The sequence below is a fragment of the Capra hircus genome, chromosome 18 (genome assembly GCF_001704415.2).
Source record: "Capra hircus breed San Clemente chromosome 18, ASM170441v1, whole genome shotgun sequence".
Lineage (NCBI taxonomy): Eukaryota > Metazoa > Chordata > Mammalia > Artiodactyla > Bovidae > Capra > Capra hircus.
Window position 1 is genome coordinate 48,112,119 of NC_030825.1, and position 17,713 is coordinate 48,129,831.

General features: G+C 40.2%; 1 protein-coding gene across 2 annotated transcripts in view; it reads right to left on the reverse strand.

Annotated features, from left to right (window-relative positions):
• Window positions 1-8,195, reverse strand: part of ZNF793 (zinc finger protein 793) — a 30,721-nt gene extending 22,526 nt beyond the window's left edge. For both annotated transcript variants that reach the window (XM_013971211.2, XM_013971210.2), the window contains exons 1-3: window positions 8,103-8,195; window positions 6,568-6,709; window positions 865-910 (exon numbers count right to left, since the gene is read on the reverse strand). In XM_013971211.2, coding sequence (XP_013826665.1) covers window positions 865-879 — 15 coding nt within the window. In that variant the 5' untranslated portion in view covers window positions 880-910; window positions 6,568-6,709; window positions 8,103-8,195. The remainder of the gene's footprint in view (window positions 1-864; window positions 911-6,567; window positions 6,710-8,102) is intronic.

Sequence of the window (17,713 nt, forward strand, 5' to 3'; positions counted from 1 at the left end):
CCAGTCATGTCTGCCTCTGTGTGACCCCATAGACGGCAGCCCACCAGGCTCCCCCGTCCCTGGGATTCTCCAGGCAAGAGTACTGGAGTGGGGTGCCATCGCCTTCTCTGGGTAAAATGTCTAGGATAATTGAATTGGACAAAAAGGGGAGAGTAGTATGTATAGTAAGTATCTGATCATTATGTGGAGAGAGAGATTGTGGTGTTCCACCCAAATCTCCCTGCAGTACCGAGGTACTTCTCCCAGCTGCTAGGAGACAGCTGGCTATCGCAGGTGTGAAACCTATTGGGAATTTCCTCTGGCCAAAGGGAGCTACTCTAACCAATGTTATGTCCCCTCCATAGCCTAAACCAATGACAGGTTGATTTCAGAATACAAAGGCTTCCTTGCCTCCATTCAGGACAACATTGTGGACTATCCCTGGAGGCTCAATGGTGAAGAACCCTCCTGCCAAGCAGGAGACATGGGTTCGATCTCTGGATCAGGAAGATCCCCTAGAGAAGGAAATTACAACTCACTCCAGTAGTCTTGCTTGGGAAATCCCGTGGACAGAGGAGCTTGGTGGGCTACAGTCCATGGGGTGGCAAGAGTCAGACACAACTGAGCAACAAAACTACTACCAGCTATAGAGCATCTTATAAGATCAGCTGATGCCTCTGTTCAGCAACTCCCTCTGCCCACCTTGCCTCCTTCACTGACTTACAAGTATTCTAAGAGCCTCCCTAGTAAACTTCCTGTGTGCAAATTTTCATCCCCAAGTGTTTTCCTGAGAACCCAACCTATGACAAAGCATACGTGGTTGAAATGCATATATTTTCCAGTTTCCCCAAGAAGGGAAAGTAGGCTCATTAATGTCCCACTTACCTGGTACTCGATCATTTTCTGTTGTTCTTGGGAAAAGATCTGCAGCCTGTGAAGATGGGGGTGGAGAGGAGAATGGAGAAAGAGAACAGAGCTATGAGGGACCAGGCTTGTTTCAGAACTTGCAAATTCCCTATGTAAATCTTGGACAAAAACCCATGCTTTACATCATTGTGGTAGAGGGAAAAAAGGGTGCCATTCAACTTAGAATGTGGATACATACAACAGACTTTCCAGGAAACAAAAGTTGCTACCAAGTAAGAACTGAAAGGGAATAAAATACAAACTCCTTAAAATTTAATCACCTGGCCCCAAGTATATCCTGGGAAAGAAGCTTCTATACCTGTTATGAAAATATTACAAAAGGAACTCAAAGCAAAGTAAAATAACTGTGCAACATTAATAAAACTAATGGTTACTTAAACTGTGGTGCAAACAATTACTGAAAGGCTAAACTTTGTTATTCATCCAGCAGATTATTAAGTGTTGTCATTAAAAAAAATTTTTTTCCCCCACCATTCTGTGCGGCTTGCAAGACTTTAGTTCTCTGACCAGGGAGTGAACCCAGGCAATGAAAGTACCAAGTCCTAACCACTGGATTGCCAGGAAATTCCCTAAAAAATCATTTTTAACAGATGAGAGCAAACAATTGTTACTTTTAATTAAGATGTTTAATTAATGAAATAACTATAAGGCTTAAATCATTTTTTAAAAAGTAAATCATAGTTTAAGAGTATAAGTAAATTCTTTAAATGTCTAATGTCAGAACTATATTAAAATTATCAATGGGATAATTCACAATTTAAAAAAGTTTTCAAAATTAATTTATTTATTTTGGTGCTTCATGTAGCATGTGGGATCTTAGTTCCCAGACCAGGGATCAAACCTATGCCCTGTGCAGTAGAAGCAAGGAGTCTTAACCACTAAACCACTAGGAAAGTCCCAGTTTCCTCTTGACTTGATAAGGTTTGCTAGTGGTTTAATCTATATTACTGACTTTAAAAAAAAATCAGATTTATCAGTTACCCCTTTTTTCTTTTTTAACTGATTAATTTCTCCTTTTGTATCTACTGATGTCTTCCATTTTTCATGTGTATTTTCTAATTTCTTTGACTAAATGTTTAATCAAGACCGAAAATTAAAGCACAGAAAACTACCCACAGTTTGGCAAAACTCAACTGAAGAAACTATCCCACATAATCTCATCTGACCTTTTCCACCTTGATTTTTATAAAAATGCAATATGATTTATATAATTTACTGTCACAGAATCAACAAAACCACAACTTAGCTTTCACAACATGTACAGATCATTTCATCAGGTTTTGACAGTTCTACTACATTTCTGACAGTCCATTTCTTTTCCTTCTCTCACTCCCAAATCCCTCACTATGACAGCGCTTTAGAAATCTATCTGACCAAAGTGGGACCCTAGAGGTTTCCTGTCTATGTGGTCATTTGTCACGTGATCTGACAACTCTTTGTCTGTAAACTGGTCAATCTCTCAAGATGTTTTCTTTGAGATTTAGAGCTCTGGTTCATGATCTAACTCAACATTTTAAACAGATTGTAAGTTTCCAATATGTAGCTTCTCTTTTTGTTTTTAAATATTTACTTATTTGTTTGGCTGCATCAGGTCTTAGTTGTGGCATGTGGGATCTCTCTAGCTGTGGTGCCTGGGCTTAGTTACCCCGAGGCATGTGGGATCTTAGTTTCCCCACCAGGGATCGAACTTTCATCCTCTGCATTGCAAGATGGATTCTTAACCACCGGACCACCCAGAAAGTCCATAGCTTCTGTTTTATATATAACTAGGGCACACTCTTTTATTTATACTGATAAATACATGGGGGATAAAGGAAAGCTCTGACTAATCAATGAAGAAGGAAGGAACTAATCAATATAAAAGCAATTAGAAAAATCATCATTTGGCAACCATAACAGTGGTAACTGATTCAGGCAAAAGTCATTAAAGGATAATACTAACACTAGTGAATAAGGGACTTTCCCTGTAGTCCAGTGGCTAAGGCTCCTTGTTCCCAGTGCAGGGGGCCCAGGTTCGATCTCTGGTCAGGGAACTAAAAACTGAAAGATCCTGTGTGCCACAAGGTAGATCAAAGATCCTTCATGCTGCATTGAACCTGGTACAGCCAAATAAATAAATATTTTAAAAAGATACTAACACTAGTAAATGAAAGTTTGAAGTTATTTACGTGGTCTCAAAAAATGCCCCCATAAGATACTTACTAACATAACTTGATAGTGGACAGCCCTGGTGCATATTACCTTAACCAAATGATCAAGGTGAACATTATCACCAATATGACAAACCAACATCAGGCATCTCCTGACTTGGGACACTGAGAACACACCATTGCTCCAGTAGCAATCATGAATGTACATGACTCTAGACATGAGGAAAATCAGAAAAATTCAACTGATGGTCATCTTATAAAAATAACTGGCTTGTACTCCTCAAAACATCAAGGTCAAAAGAGGCAAAAAATGACAGAGAAAATATCCCAAATTAAAGGAGTCTAAAGAGATATGACAACTAAATGCAACATGTATTTCTGAATTATATTCCTGGACCAGAAAAAAAAAATGCTATAAAGGACATTATTGGGACAATTAAAGAAATCTAAATAACATCTGTGGATGACATTGCTGTAAACAAAGAATGTTATTCACCATTTCAGTTCTACAAGTATTAAGTCACTAGCCACTGCCAGTGCCTACCAACAATAAGCCCTGAGGGAAAAAACAGGAGGCACTCTGTGCTTCGGATGAAGGGCACCTAGATAGTTAAGATGCATATCTAAGAAGAATTTCAAGGACCCCAGATTGTTCCATCTTCTAAACACAGAAAAGCACTAAAATTATGAGATGTCTTTTCTTTGTGATTAGCAGTCATCCTTTCATGCTTGACTACATGTATTTCCCAGTCCCTCCAAAAAATCATATATATATAGGCATTGGCTTCTCCTCTATCTCTTCAGAGCAATTCCTCAGAGCTATCTGAGAGGCTGTCTCCTGGGCTATAGTGCTTAGCTATATAGGTAAGACTGAATAAAACTCAATTCACAGTTTTAACGTTGCGCATTTTTTTTTCCTTTACTTCACACTACTATATTAACAACAATAGTAATATTGCTTCAATGTTAACTTTCCTGCTCTTGATAAGTATCTTGTGGTCATAGAATAAAATGTTCTTGTACTCAGGAAATTTATATTAGGGGTAAAGGGACATCATGTCAACAACTTACTATCAAATGGCAGGCAGGCAACCTCATGAAGGTTTTTTTTTTTTTTGACCATGCCCTATGGCTTGTGGGACCTTAGTTACCCAAGTGGGGATCCAACCCAGGCCACAGCAGTGAAAGTGCCAAGTCCTAACCACTGGACAACCAGGGAATTCCCTGGAAGTTCTTAGCCTTATTCAGGTCACTGCAGCCAATGGTTAGTCTCCAAAGGCTGAGAGATTTTGACCAGGGACTCTTAGGTCCCCCTCCAAATTACCTACAAAGAAGAACCAGCCTTAACTTGTTAACTTCATTAAAAGGATTCTGACTCCAAATCTACTCCAAACCAGAGGATCCACTTAAATGTTCATGTGTTTGGATCCCAAAGGAAGTAACAGAAAACAAGCAATCTCAAATGGCCAAGAAGTGCCATAGAATAAAATTTTACCCTGGTGTGTCTGGTTTCAGAATTTCAAGACAAAACTTCCACATTGTATGAATGGTTTTTGGCTTCAAATAATTTCTATGATTCCATTTAACTCCAGTTCAAAAACAGATAAAACTAATCCATTGAATTAGACCCAGGGTGGCAGTGGTTATTGACTGATAAGGAAGGCTTCAGGGTGCTAGAAATGATGGATATCTTCCCAGATTTTTCTTTTTTTTTTTGCTGTGTTTTGGGGCATGCAGGTGTCTTAATTCCCCAACCAGGGTTTGAACCCAGGCCCTCTACAGTGGAAGCTGCTGCTGCTGTTGCTGCTAAGTTGCTACAGTCGTGTCCGACTCTGTGCGACCCCATAGACGGCGGCCGACCAGGCTCCGCTGTCCCTGGGAGTCTCCAGGCAGGAACACTGGAGTGTGTTGCCATTTTCTTCTCCAATGCATGAAAGTGAAAAGTGTCCAACTCTCAGCGACCCCATGGACTGCAGCCTACCAGGCTCTTCTGTCCATGGGATTTTCCAGGCAAGAGTATTGGAGTGGGGTGCCATTGCCTTCTCCACAGTGGAAGCATGGAGTCTTAACCACTGGACCATGAAGGAAGTCCCTGAAGTGATGCATATCTTGATCTAGGTTGTGTTTACACAGTTCTCTGAAACGTAAAAATTCACTGAGCTGTAGCTTTAACATAAGAATACTTGACTGTCTGTGTGTTATGCCTGGAAATGATCCAGAAAAAATGTTTGTTCCCTAAATAAAATGAAACAATCTGGATTCAAACTTAAAACAATTTTTTTACATGAGTCACTTACTACCACCCCATCATGTATTAATATTCCCTTTAATTAAAGTTCAAAGACAGACAAAACTAATCTGTTATGTAAGAACTGGGAAAATTGTTCCCTATGGTAGGGTAGTAACGGGGAACGGGTATCATAGAGCTTTCAGGGTGTTATAATGTTCTGTTTTCTGATCTGAGCACATTACCCAGAGGTGTTCCCTTTGTGACAATTCATTGAGCTAAATATATATTATTATATGTATCTTATATCTCAATTTAAAAAATTATATTAAAAACTTAAGAAAAGTATTTTCTCCCAAACCTGGCACTAGGCATAGTATAGGTAAAGGAAAAGAGCAATAAGAAAAAGAAAATGCCCCAACTTCTTACCCATACATATGCGTGTTGAGTCACAGAAACTACCTGTTTTTGATTCTGTGCATGTAAAAAGCAGGGACTATCTGTTCTAAAAATGAAAGCTTGACACCGATGGTTTCTAAAAGATGTTACCTGCCTTACTTCTTAACTTCCTTTGTTGCTTAAGATGATATACTCATGTTTTGTCTAAAGACTACAGAAGGATTGATTGTAATATTTATAAAAATAAATACTGTTTCAGCATTTCACCCTTTTATCAAGCTGATGGTTAAAATCTTATTTCCATTACATCTGTGATTTTGTCTCAGTCCATCTTATTCACCATTAACTTGATTTAAAGGTCAGTGAAGAACAGTTTTTACCAGTAGCTTTAACTTTTGTCTTTGTGGTTGGTTGTTATTGCGGTTTTATCTTTACTGAATTGTTCTACCAGGATTTCATAAGGCACTGATTCATGGAAGTCAAATGTGCCATGCCTAAAAAAAACCCCACAGAACAAGGCAAAAAAATTCTTAGAACACAGTAACTTCTAGGTCCAATTTCTTTTCTCTCCATAATTCATATTTTCCCCAGCCTTATAAAAATATAATTGGCAGATAATATTGTGTAAGTTTAAGGTATACAATGCCCTGATCTAATCCATGTATACACTGCAAAATGATTATCACAGTAGGATTAGTCAACATCTTCATAATTACCTCACATAATTACCTTTCTTTTCCTTTCTTCTTCTTCTTCTTCTTTTTTTTTTTTTTTTGGTGTGGTAAGAACATTATTTTTAAGTTAAGCCCAGATTAAAATAATTTCCAAATGTTCTCAAGGTTTGCTCCTTCCACAAAATCTTTTACATTAGACTTAGGTACTTACTCAGTAAATTCTTTGTTTTCTAACCACAGGCAAAGTTACATCCATCCTAGCTGCCATGGAGTCAGAATAGATTTTTAGAAACCAGGCTCACTCTCAAGATGCTGTCACAGATGGACATCTCATTAGATTTTCTAGAAAGAACCTTAAAGGAAATATTAGGACAAATATGCATTAAATCCTTGGCAAAAGCAACAGAGGCCACATCTTAAATAACATGTTACTTTAGATCCTTTTAGAGTACTTTCATTAATGTAGGGAACAAAAAAAAAGAAAGAAAGGCAGAAGGAAGTTTATTTTTGTTTTTCTTTTTTGCTTGTTTGTTTGGCTGCTCTGATTGGCTTGCAGGATCTTAGTTCCCCAACCAGGGATTGAAACTGGGACCTCAGCAATGAACTTGGGGAGTCCAAACCACTGAAAGGCCAGAGAATTCTTGGAGAGGGAGGTTTCAAAAATAGTTTGAGGTGGGCTTTAGCCTTCACAACTTAATAGAACTGGCTGCTAATCAGTTGGGGAATGTCACTCTGCAGAGATGCAGCCTCAACTCCTTGCCTCTCCCATCCCCAACTTCTGCGTTTTGCAAGCCCCAGCATCAACCGGCAGTAAGCCTCTTAGTCACATACATAGCGGGTGTCTCCAATATACAATTATCAGTGGCCATTGCGGTCACAGATATCCCAGAATGTCCAAATATGACTGTCAAAGACCACTAGTCAGTGACTACAAAACTCACTGATCCACTCCGATTGCGGAACAGTGAATTAGGCAGATCTCTGATGGCAAACCCACACTGATCTCCAATGATATCCCAATGACTGGGAACCAATACTGACTTTCACTGTCCCACCTCCCCCCACAGTGAATGACAGTCCCAAATCACTAACCCCCTCCTCCACTGATCCCACTATTCCCCATACTCTGATCTACACAAGTCGGGTCACTGATATCTTCAGATTCCTCTCCAGCGACGATCTAAAGGGTGTCTCCATCACTGATTGCCTAAAGCGTTTCTCCAAACATTGATCCTCACTGACCACCCTCAATGAGTATGAACCTCGAAGTTTCCACAATCACCAGCTTCAGGTACATAAACAGAACTTAGAACCTCCAGTCACTGACCCCTCAGGCTTCTGATCACTGAGTCCTAACGCCGATCAAATCAGCGTCTTCGAAGAAACTCACTTGTCTCAAGACACTTGAAGATCACTATAAACTGACTTCCACGCATTCTGTCAGTCAAGAACCCTAGTTTATTGATTCCCACATACTCCCAATCCATCTTCTTCACAGACACTAACGCTGATTCCCATAAACCCGCCACCACAGACTCTCTCTCCCAAGAGGCTCAGACGCCCAATCACTTAACCCTTCAATCCCCTCACTCTCTGACCCTTACGGGTATCCATGACTGACCCAGTTGGGCCACCGTAGTCGCCTGATCGCCATCCTACACACGTCTTGAATTTTGACTGTTTCTCACATTGATCTTTCCCATTTTCCCCGCATCCGCGCCCATAACCTGAAATTGACTGCCGTACCACGCTGCCTCTCCACGGTATGAGCTCTTCCCAAAACGAGTGGTCGTGCGCAGACTCAGTCGCATCTTTGAGGCTGGCTGCCGCCACCTGGCATCTTTCCAGAGAACAGGATTCTGGGTTTCTGAATGTTAAGAGAAGGTATTATGGCCGCGCCCACTAGCCAACCGCTTGCAGGGGGCGGCCATGTTTGAATCTGCACCGTACAGCGGATGACTAGACCCTTTGTTAGGCTATTAGGCTATTTTAGGGCGGGAAGAAGCAAGTGTTTCTGGGTCCCTAAACACAGATGTCACTGCTGCTTTTAGCATCTCAGAAACCCAAACCTCCTGAGGTCAATATAGCGTCTCCCTGACCTGGAAATTAAGATTTCGTTGTCTCCAGTAGGGCAGACAGTGAGGTAAGATGGCCGCGTACGTTTTATACAGCTTTAAGTGCGGTGTGTGCGGCCATCTCCCAGGAGGAACGTCCGTAAAGCAAGGTACAACTTTGTCTGGGTCAGCTTTGTATGTTGGTGAACAGCGGAAGAGAGAAGCTTTTCTCTTGGGGAGCCTGAGGCCCCGGGAGGAAGAGGAGTCTTTACTAGGGGGGCGGAGCAGCAAGAAAGGGCAAATAGGAAGTACTTAGCTGGTTATTGAAAGAATATGTGAAGAGCCTGGTCTTTATCATAGGTGGCTTTACTCTAGTCACACTAAAAATAAAATGCCCAGTTATTTTACCAGAAAATGGGTTTATTCTGGAATAGCAGGGAACTGCAATTCCAGACAAGCAAGCTACAGCAAAACTCATAGGCAAGTCCAACAAACGAGGAAAAGAAACTTAATTTTATAAAGAAAAAGGAAGGTATTTGGGGGGTGAGGGGAAGGTTGGCGGGGGGCGGTGGTTTTGAAGGAAAGTCCCCTTGGAGAAACGTGAAAGTTCGGAGTGATGACAGTTTCTCATTGGCTGAGTTGCTGGGGTAGTGGATTTCTTATAGGAGGTACAATGTACATCTCTTCTTGTTGAGGCCTGTGAATGATAACTATTTCCTTTTGATTCCTCTGTTGGGGTCTGTAATTGACATTTCTTCCTGTAATTGACATGGGGTGGTACTGCCTGAGATCTCCCCCTTCAGGCCTCCCTACTCTATTTGAGTGAGATTTTCCTCTATTTTCATGCTCCAGAAAACACAAGGGTGTGAGTGCAGTTTGTTTATTTGACAGGTAGGGGATGGGTGAGACCTCGAGGGATGAAGACCCACACAGAGTGCATCCATGAGTAGAGTATCCCTGAGCAATGGGGGCTCAGTCAAGAGTTGATGAAGACGAGATAGTTATATGTCATCTCTGGTTCCTCATTGTTGAGGGCTACTGTAAAGGCCTTAAAGCTGTAGCACTTTCAGCCTGCCTTATGAGCAGGTCTCAGGCAGAGTCTGTAGGTGTGTTCAGGAAGAAGCCAGCCCTCAGCATATCGGCATGGTACAGAGAGCATTCACCAGAGTCTTGTTTTTAATACCAGCCAAAGCAGTGCTCTGCACATCACAGTAATTGTTTTGGAACATCTCTTGAAATGATTGCTTTGTCCTATGAAAATACTTAAAAAAAAATAAACCCATAATTCTATTTGGTGGTCAAAATAGTTGTAACATCTGACTTCTAAAATGACTCCTGGACTTCCCTGGTGGTCCAGAGATGAAGAATTTGCTGGCAGTAGCAGGGAACATCGGTCAGTCCCTGGTCCAGGAAGATTCCACATGCTTAGGGGCAACTAAGCCCTCATGGCACAACCACTGAAGTTCATGCACCCTAGGACCTGTGCTCTGTAACAGGAACATATGAGAAGCCTACGAACCACAACTAGAGAGTAGCTTTTGCTTGCTGCAACTAGAGAAAGCCTGCATGCAGCAATGAAGACCCAGCGAGCAAAAAATAATTTAAAATAAAGTAAAAATAAAATGAAAATGACTCCCAACAATTCCTACCTCCTGGCATTCACACCCTGTGTACCCCCATTCCACGTTGTATCAAGGCAGATCTGTGAGGTTGATAGTATACAATAGAAGAGAGAGTAAGTTGTAAATGACACCCCACCTTCTGACTTGGAGGTGTTCATGCTCTTTCCCTCAAGTAACTTACTCTGAGAGAAGTTAGTTGCCATGTCATTAAGGACACTGAGACAAGACTATGAACAGGCCCATGTAGCAAGGAGCTGAGATATTCTGCTAACAGTCAGGGAGGAACTGATGTCGTTTTGTATCAAGTGGGTCACCTTGGAAACAAATACTATACCCTAATTAAGCCTTGAGATGACTGCAGCCCCCATCAGTACACAGACTGCTACCACATCAGGGACTCCAAACCACCCAGCTAGCAGCTCCCATATCCTTTACTGTCATAAATATTTGTTTTTAGCGACTGAGTTTGGGAGTAATTTGTTATTCAGCAGTAGTTAATTTAGATCCTTTTGGTAAAAATGCTCTAAGTGATCTCTCTGGATTTCTTAAGCTCCTAAACTTGTGATTGTTCTATCAAGTCAGAGGGGATTTTTAGCCATTTCCTCTTCATTTGCATAATACAGAAATTAAAGGTTCTGTTAGATATTTAAAATTTAACAAAGAGTTTAAGAGTCTTGCTTCATTTGAATTAACCCAAGTGGGTTTATGTGACATTTTTGAAATAATTATAGTAATTAACAAAAGTGACCATTTAGAGAGTGCCTGTGACACGCCTGGCCTGTCAATGGCCTTCTCACTTCAAGGGCTACCCTCATTCTAGCACCAGTCATAAAGGTAAAAGGAAAGAGAGTCTTGGAGTGTCTTATGCTTGGAATTAAATGCTCTGCCTCAGAAATGACACAAGTCATTTCCTCTCACTATTCATTGAGTAGTCACCCAACCACATGAAATACAATCCTAACATAGAAACAGAAATACAATCTTAGCATAAGCTTGAAATGAGGACAGCTAGAAATATTTAAGATCCCCTGGAGAAGGAAATGGAAACACACTCCAGCATTCTTGCCTGGGAAATCCAATGGACAGACGAGCCTGGCAGGCTACAGTCCATGGCATTGCAAAGAGTCAAACACTAGTTAGCGACTAAACCACCCACCACAAATTTCAGGATATCCACAAACACTATGAGAACAGTGTTATCATCACCATCCTAAAGAAAATGCAGTATAGAGATGAGGTGACCAATCCATAATCTCTCAGTTAATAAGTAAAACAGAAGGACTCAGAGCCAGGTATGTCTACTTTATACAAAGGTAAAGGATCATCACAGGCTTCCCAGGTGACTCAGTGGTAAAGAATCTACCTGCCAATGCAGGAGATGCATGTTCGATCCCTGGATCGAAAAGATCCCCTGGTGAAGGAAATGGCAACCCACTCCAGTATTCTCGCCTGGGAAACCCAATAGACAGGAGAGCCTGGTAGGCTACATCCATGGGGTCACAAAAGAGTCAGACAATGGCTTAGCGACTAAACAACAACAAAGATCATTACCATTATTGTTAAATTTTTTTTTTATTGTTAAATTTTGCTTCAACATATCTAAGGCACTGAATTAGGGAACAAAGAGAGGACTGAGGTCTCTGATAAAATAAAGGATACTCAAGATGTTGCAGCCTGGTGGGGGAAAGGAATACACAAGAAAATGAGTAAAAAGAGTGTTTAAGAGTATACACTGTAGGATTCAATTTATGTGAAGCTCAAGAACAGGCAAAACAAATCTACTGAGTTATAAATCAGAAAGCAGTTGACTCTAGTAACTATTGATTCTGAAGAGAATCTCTTGGATGATGAAAATGTTCTATATCTTGTTTAGGGTGGTGGTTTCAAGAGTCTGTATAATCATCAGGACTCATCAATGTAAACACTTATGATTTGTGCATTTATTATATGTAAATTGTACCTTAATTTTTTGAAGCCAAAGAGTGTTTAGGGTATTGAGAGATCATGTTAGGGAAAAGAGAGAGATGGGAAAGAACTGACAAAACTTTACCCTAGTTTGTGGAAAGATGAGGCCCTGGTGAGACCATCACAGCACTTATGGCTTATGATAGTGCCCTCTCTAGACTGAGGCATTAGAGAAACAAGTCTCCAAGGATTCATGGTTTGGCAAATTAAAGGCTCTGGGCTAACCTAGCCTGCAGTGACCATCAGCTCTTATTTATTCCCTAGGCTGATAGGTCTCAGCCTGTTGAACCAGATATGGTGACCTTCCACACTGTCATCATTTAAAGGGATGCCAGGCCCCAAGTTTGGCATAAAAGGAGGCATAGCTCCTCCCTACTCTGGAGCAGAAAGAACTGTGCCTTGGCCTGAGCAGAAATAGGCCTTTGCCCTTGCACGAGTGAAGACTGTTCTGGATCTAGGTGGAATGTGACCTGTTTCCTGGATCAAGATAGATCTTGAGAGTAGCCTGGCATGAGCGAAGACCACACCCCATCCTATCCTGTCTTGAGTCACGGCTGTTGTTGGTGGTGGTAATTGGTGATACAAGTCCCAAAGTATAATTTTCAAAAAGTTAGAACTCGTACAGGTACTCATTTAACTTATTAACGAAGGAACTAGCAGGATTGGAGATTTGGTGCAAAGTAGGTGTGATTTGGTTCAAAGTAGTTTCAATCCCTATGTTGGGAAGATCTGCTCAAATAGGAAATGGCAACCCACTCCAGTATTCTTGCCTAGAAGATTCCATGGACAGTGGAGCCTGGCAGGCTACAGTCCAAGGGGTTGCAAAGAGAAACGACAGCATAACACACACACACACACACACACACACACATACACACACACACAAATAGGTATATAGTCAGCGGAATAAAGAATCTTGCAATAAGACTACAAAGTTAGATAGATATAAAACTAATGTCCTTGTAAAAGAACCACTTGTAAAAGAATGAAACTAGATCACTTTCTAACACCGCACACAAAAATAAACTCAAAATGGATTAAAGATCTAAATGTAAGACCAGAAACTATAAAACTCCTAGAGGAGAACATAGGCAAAACACTCTCCGACATAAATCACAGCAGGATCCTCTATGATCCGCCTCCCAGAATTCTGGAAATAAAAGCAAAAATAAACAAATGGGATCTAATTAAAATTAAAAGCTTCTGCACAACAAAGGAAAATATAAGCAAGGTGAAAAGACAGCCTTCTGAATGGGAGAAAATAATAGCAAATGAAGCAACTGACAAACAACTAATCTCAAAAATATAGCAACTTATGCAGCTCAATTCCCGAAAAATAAACGACCCAATCAAAAAATGGGCCAAAGAACTAAATAGACATTTCTCCAAAGAAGACATGCGGATGGCTAACAAACACATGAAAAGATGCTCAACATCACTCATTATTAGAGAAATGCAAATCAAAACCACAATGAGGTACCACTTCACACCAGTCAGAATGGCTGCGATCCAAAAATCTGCAAGCAATAAATGCCGGAGAGGGTGTGGAGAAAAGGGAACCCTGCTACACTGTTGGTGGGAATGCAAACTAGTACAGCCACTATGGAGAACAGTGTAGAGATTCCTTAAAAAATTGCAAATAGAACTACCGTATGACCCAGCAATCCCACTGCTGGGCATACACACCAAGGAAACCAGAATTGAAAGAGACACATGTACCCCAATGTTCATCGCAGCACTGTTTATAATAGCCAGGACATGGAAACAACCTAGATGTCCATCAGCAGATGAATGGATAAGAAAGCTGTGGTACATATACACAATGGAGTATTACTCAGCCATTAAAAAGAATTCATTTGAATCAGTTCTGATGAGATGGATGAAACTGGAGCCGATTATACAGAGTGAAGTAAGCCAGAAAGAAAAACACCAATACAGTATACTAACACATATATATGGAATTTAGAAAGATGGCAATGGCGACCCTGTATGCAAGACAGGAAAAAAAGACACAGCTGTGTATAACGGACTTTTGGACTCAGAGGGAGAGGGAGAGGGTGGGATGATTTGGGAGAATGGCATTGAAACATGTATACTATCAAGTAATAATTGAATCGCCAGTTTATGTCTGACGCAGGATACAGCATGCTTGGGGCTGGAGCATGGGGATGACCCACAGAGATGTTATGGGGAGGGAGATGGGAGGGGGGTTCATGTTTGGGAACACATGTAAGAATTAAAGATTTAAAAATTAAAAAACTAAAAACAAACAAAAAACAAACAAACAAACAAAAACAACAAAAAAAACTAATGTCCTATAGGGCAATAAAACCATAAGCTTGAAGGTAATCTTTTCTTCAGAGAATCAGTTTATATAGAACAAATATATGAAATGTACCAACTGCCAAGTTAACATTTTATCTATGTAGTCTGCATCCTAATTATTAGTAAAAAGTGACCCAAACAAGGGTACATGCTACCAGAGCAGTGGGTTCTCAAACTGGTCGAGTTTTAATCCCCAGGGAACATTAAGCAATTTTTGGAGACAGTTTAGGGGGAGGAGTGGATGCCATGGATGCTTTCAACCACACAGAGAACAACCTGGTACGACAGAGTTATTTGGCCCCAAATGCAAACAGTGCTGAGTTTAGGAAAACTTTCTCAAGAATGGTTTGTTAGACTTTGGGTGGGTTTGTTAGACCATGCTCTAGTATGATTTGAAAAGGCACACAGGATGACACAGTATAGTTTCCTTATTTCCAGGTTTTTGATAATGTTGCTTAACACAAAGTTGGGAAAGTGTTGATAATTGTTGGATCTGGGTAATGAATACTTGGTGATTAATCTTTTCTATTTTTTTGTATGTTTGTATAGCATCTTAGTTCTCTGAACAGGGACTGGGAATTGAACCTGGGACCATGGCAGTGAAAGTACTGAGTCTTAACCACTGAACCACCAGGGAACTCCCTAGGATGGACTTTATGAAAAATAGTAGAAGCCATGTGATTAAGTGCTAATAAGAAAAAGCACAGACTTAAAATTGGACATATTTAAGAATGAAACAAAAATGGTCATATTGCAGATGATGTCACTGGACAACAGGAATAAAAAGACCAAGAAGATCCAAGAATGAATTCATCCCACTCTATATGAGGCATCCTGAAAGAGGATTTTGCATTGAAACAGAAAGTAATTCTGGGACTTCCCTAGTGGCACAGTGGATAAGAATCCATTTGCCAATGCAGGGGTCACAGGTTCGATCCAACCCACCCTCCTATCCTCTCCTTCCTTCCCACAAATTTAGTTCACTCTGTGTGGAGTACTCGGTCAACCTCAGTGCTATTGATATCATTAATCCATCCATTTGACAAACTTGTACTGAGTCTCTACTTTGTGTTGGTGCCATGCTGGGTGCCTTGGACACAGCAGGAGGAAGACAAAGTCCTGACATCATGAGGGTTATGGTCCAGTGGGGAGGGAAGAATGATAAATCAAAAAAAGAAACACTTAATATTAGGTCAGAGGGTGATAAATCAAAAAAAGAAACACTTAATATTAGGTCAGAGGGTGGTACTTGCAGCGCAAATATAGTACAAAATAGGGAGTGTGTACTTCATACACAGTGGTGTGTGTGTAAACTCTCCAAACAAAGAGAGGACAACAAGCTTCATGGAGACTGAGGAAGCAGAGTCTCAAGAGATCACAGCCAAGCAGAGGCCCAAAGAGAAACAAGCTTCCGTGATGTGTTGACAGAAAATAAAAATGGTGACCAGCTACAATTAAAGGGTTTTCCAATCTCATGTCCCCTTTTATTATAGTTATAACTTTACACTATAAACATTAAATGTAAACTTGTAAAAATACAAATAACCAAAATTGTATGTGAAAGACATATGCAAAATAGAAAGTGAAAGTGAAGTCACTCAGTCGTGTCCAACTCTTTGCAACCCCAAGGACGGTAGCCTACCAGGCTCCGCCGTCCATGGGATTTTCCAGGCAAGAATACTGGAGTGGGCTGCCATTTCTTTGGGAGATCGTCCCAAACCAGGGATCGAACCTGGGTCTCCTGCACTGCAGACAGACGCTTTACCGTCTGAGCCACCAGGGAAGCCCGGCTTGCAAAATAGAAAAACTTACATATTCTAATATATAATCATATAGTACATATTATATATCATATAAAATATTTTTATTGTAATAGGAATATACAATAGATACTGCAGTATACTATATTATATACAATGTTATAGTATATAATGATATGCAATATAAAATTATAACTAATGTACAAATCTATATATTTATAATCTAATTTTTAATAAATAATCTTTTATCAAACATAATTTATCATACAGTAAAACATTAATACTTCTGAGATTCATCCATGTTGGAGCTTGTGTCATAACTCAGCTTTTTTATGGCAGAGTAGTATTCCACTGTATAGATATACTATACTGTATTTAGTTATTCACCCATTGATGGACATTTAGGCTGTTTCCAATCTTTTGGTGATTATGAATGCAGTTCCTATGAACATTCAAGTACACACATAATTTCTCATTTCTCTATGGTAAAAACCTAGAAGTGGGATTGCTAGGTCATAGGATAAGTATATAGTTACCTTTATAAGAACTTGTGAAACTTTTGTCCATAGCGGATATACTACTCTGTATCATTCCCACAGCAATACATGAAAGTGTCTATTGCTCTACATTCTTGGTAACTTTTGGTACTGTTATTTATTCACTGACATTCTAACAAGCGTGTAATGGTATGTCATTATGGTTTTTATTTGCATTTTCCTGATGACTATGTCCATTGTCTTTTCATCACCATACTTTCATTTGTAACTTATACAACCATATGGATGAATCTCAGATATTTTAAATGAAAGAAGTCAGACTCAAAAGGAGATACATACTTATATATTTATATGGATACACACACATTCATGACGTGAAAAAGGCAAAACTATAGAAACAGGAAACAGATAAGCAATATCGAGGGGTTGGGAGTAGATAGATTGATCAAAAAGGGACAGGACCTTTCTACCATGTGTAAAATAGCTAGCAGGAACCTGCTGTATAGCACAGGGAGCTCAGCCTGGTGCTCTGTGATGATCTAGAGGAGTGTGATGAGGTGATGAGAGGGAGGGGATATATGTATACATACAGCTGATGCAGGTTGTTGTACAGCAGGAACTAACACAACATTGTAAAGCAATTATACTCCACTTAAAAAAAGAACATTTAAGAAAGAAATACTCATAATTTTTTAAAGAGATAGGAAGGAATTTAGGGTAGTGAACAATCTGTTTTCTTGACTGTAGTGTTGACTCCTTGATTGTATGCTGCATTTGTCAAAAACTCTCAGAACTGTACATTTTTAAAGGTGAGTATTACTGTGTGTAAATGATATCTCAATAAATCTAATTTTTAAAAATACCTCAGTACTATAACACTGGGTTTCCCTAGTAGCTCAGCTGGTAAAGAATCCACCTGCATTGCAGGAGACCCCAGTTCGATTCCTGGACCGGGAAAATCCCCCGGAAAAGGGATAAGCTACCCCCTTTAGTATTCTTGGGCTTCCCTGGTGGTTCAGACAGTAAAGAATCTGTCTGTAATGCAGGAGACCTGGGTTCAATCCCTGGGTTAGGAAGATCCCCTGGAGGAGGGCATGACAACCCAGTCTTCTTTCCTGGAGAATTCCCATGGAC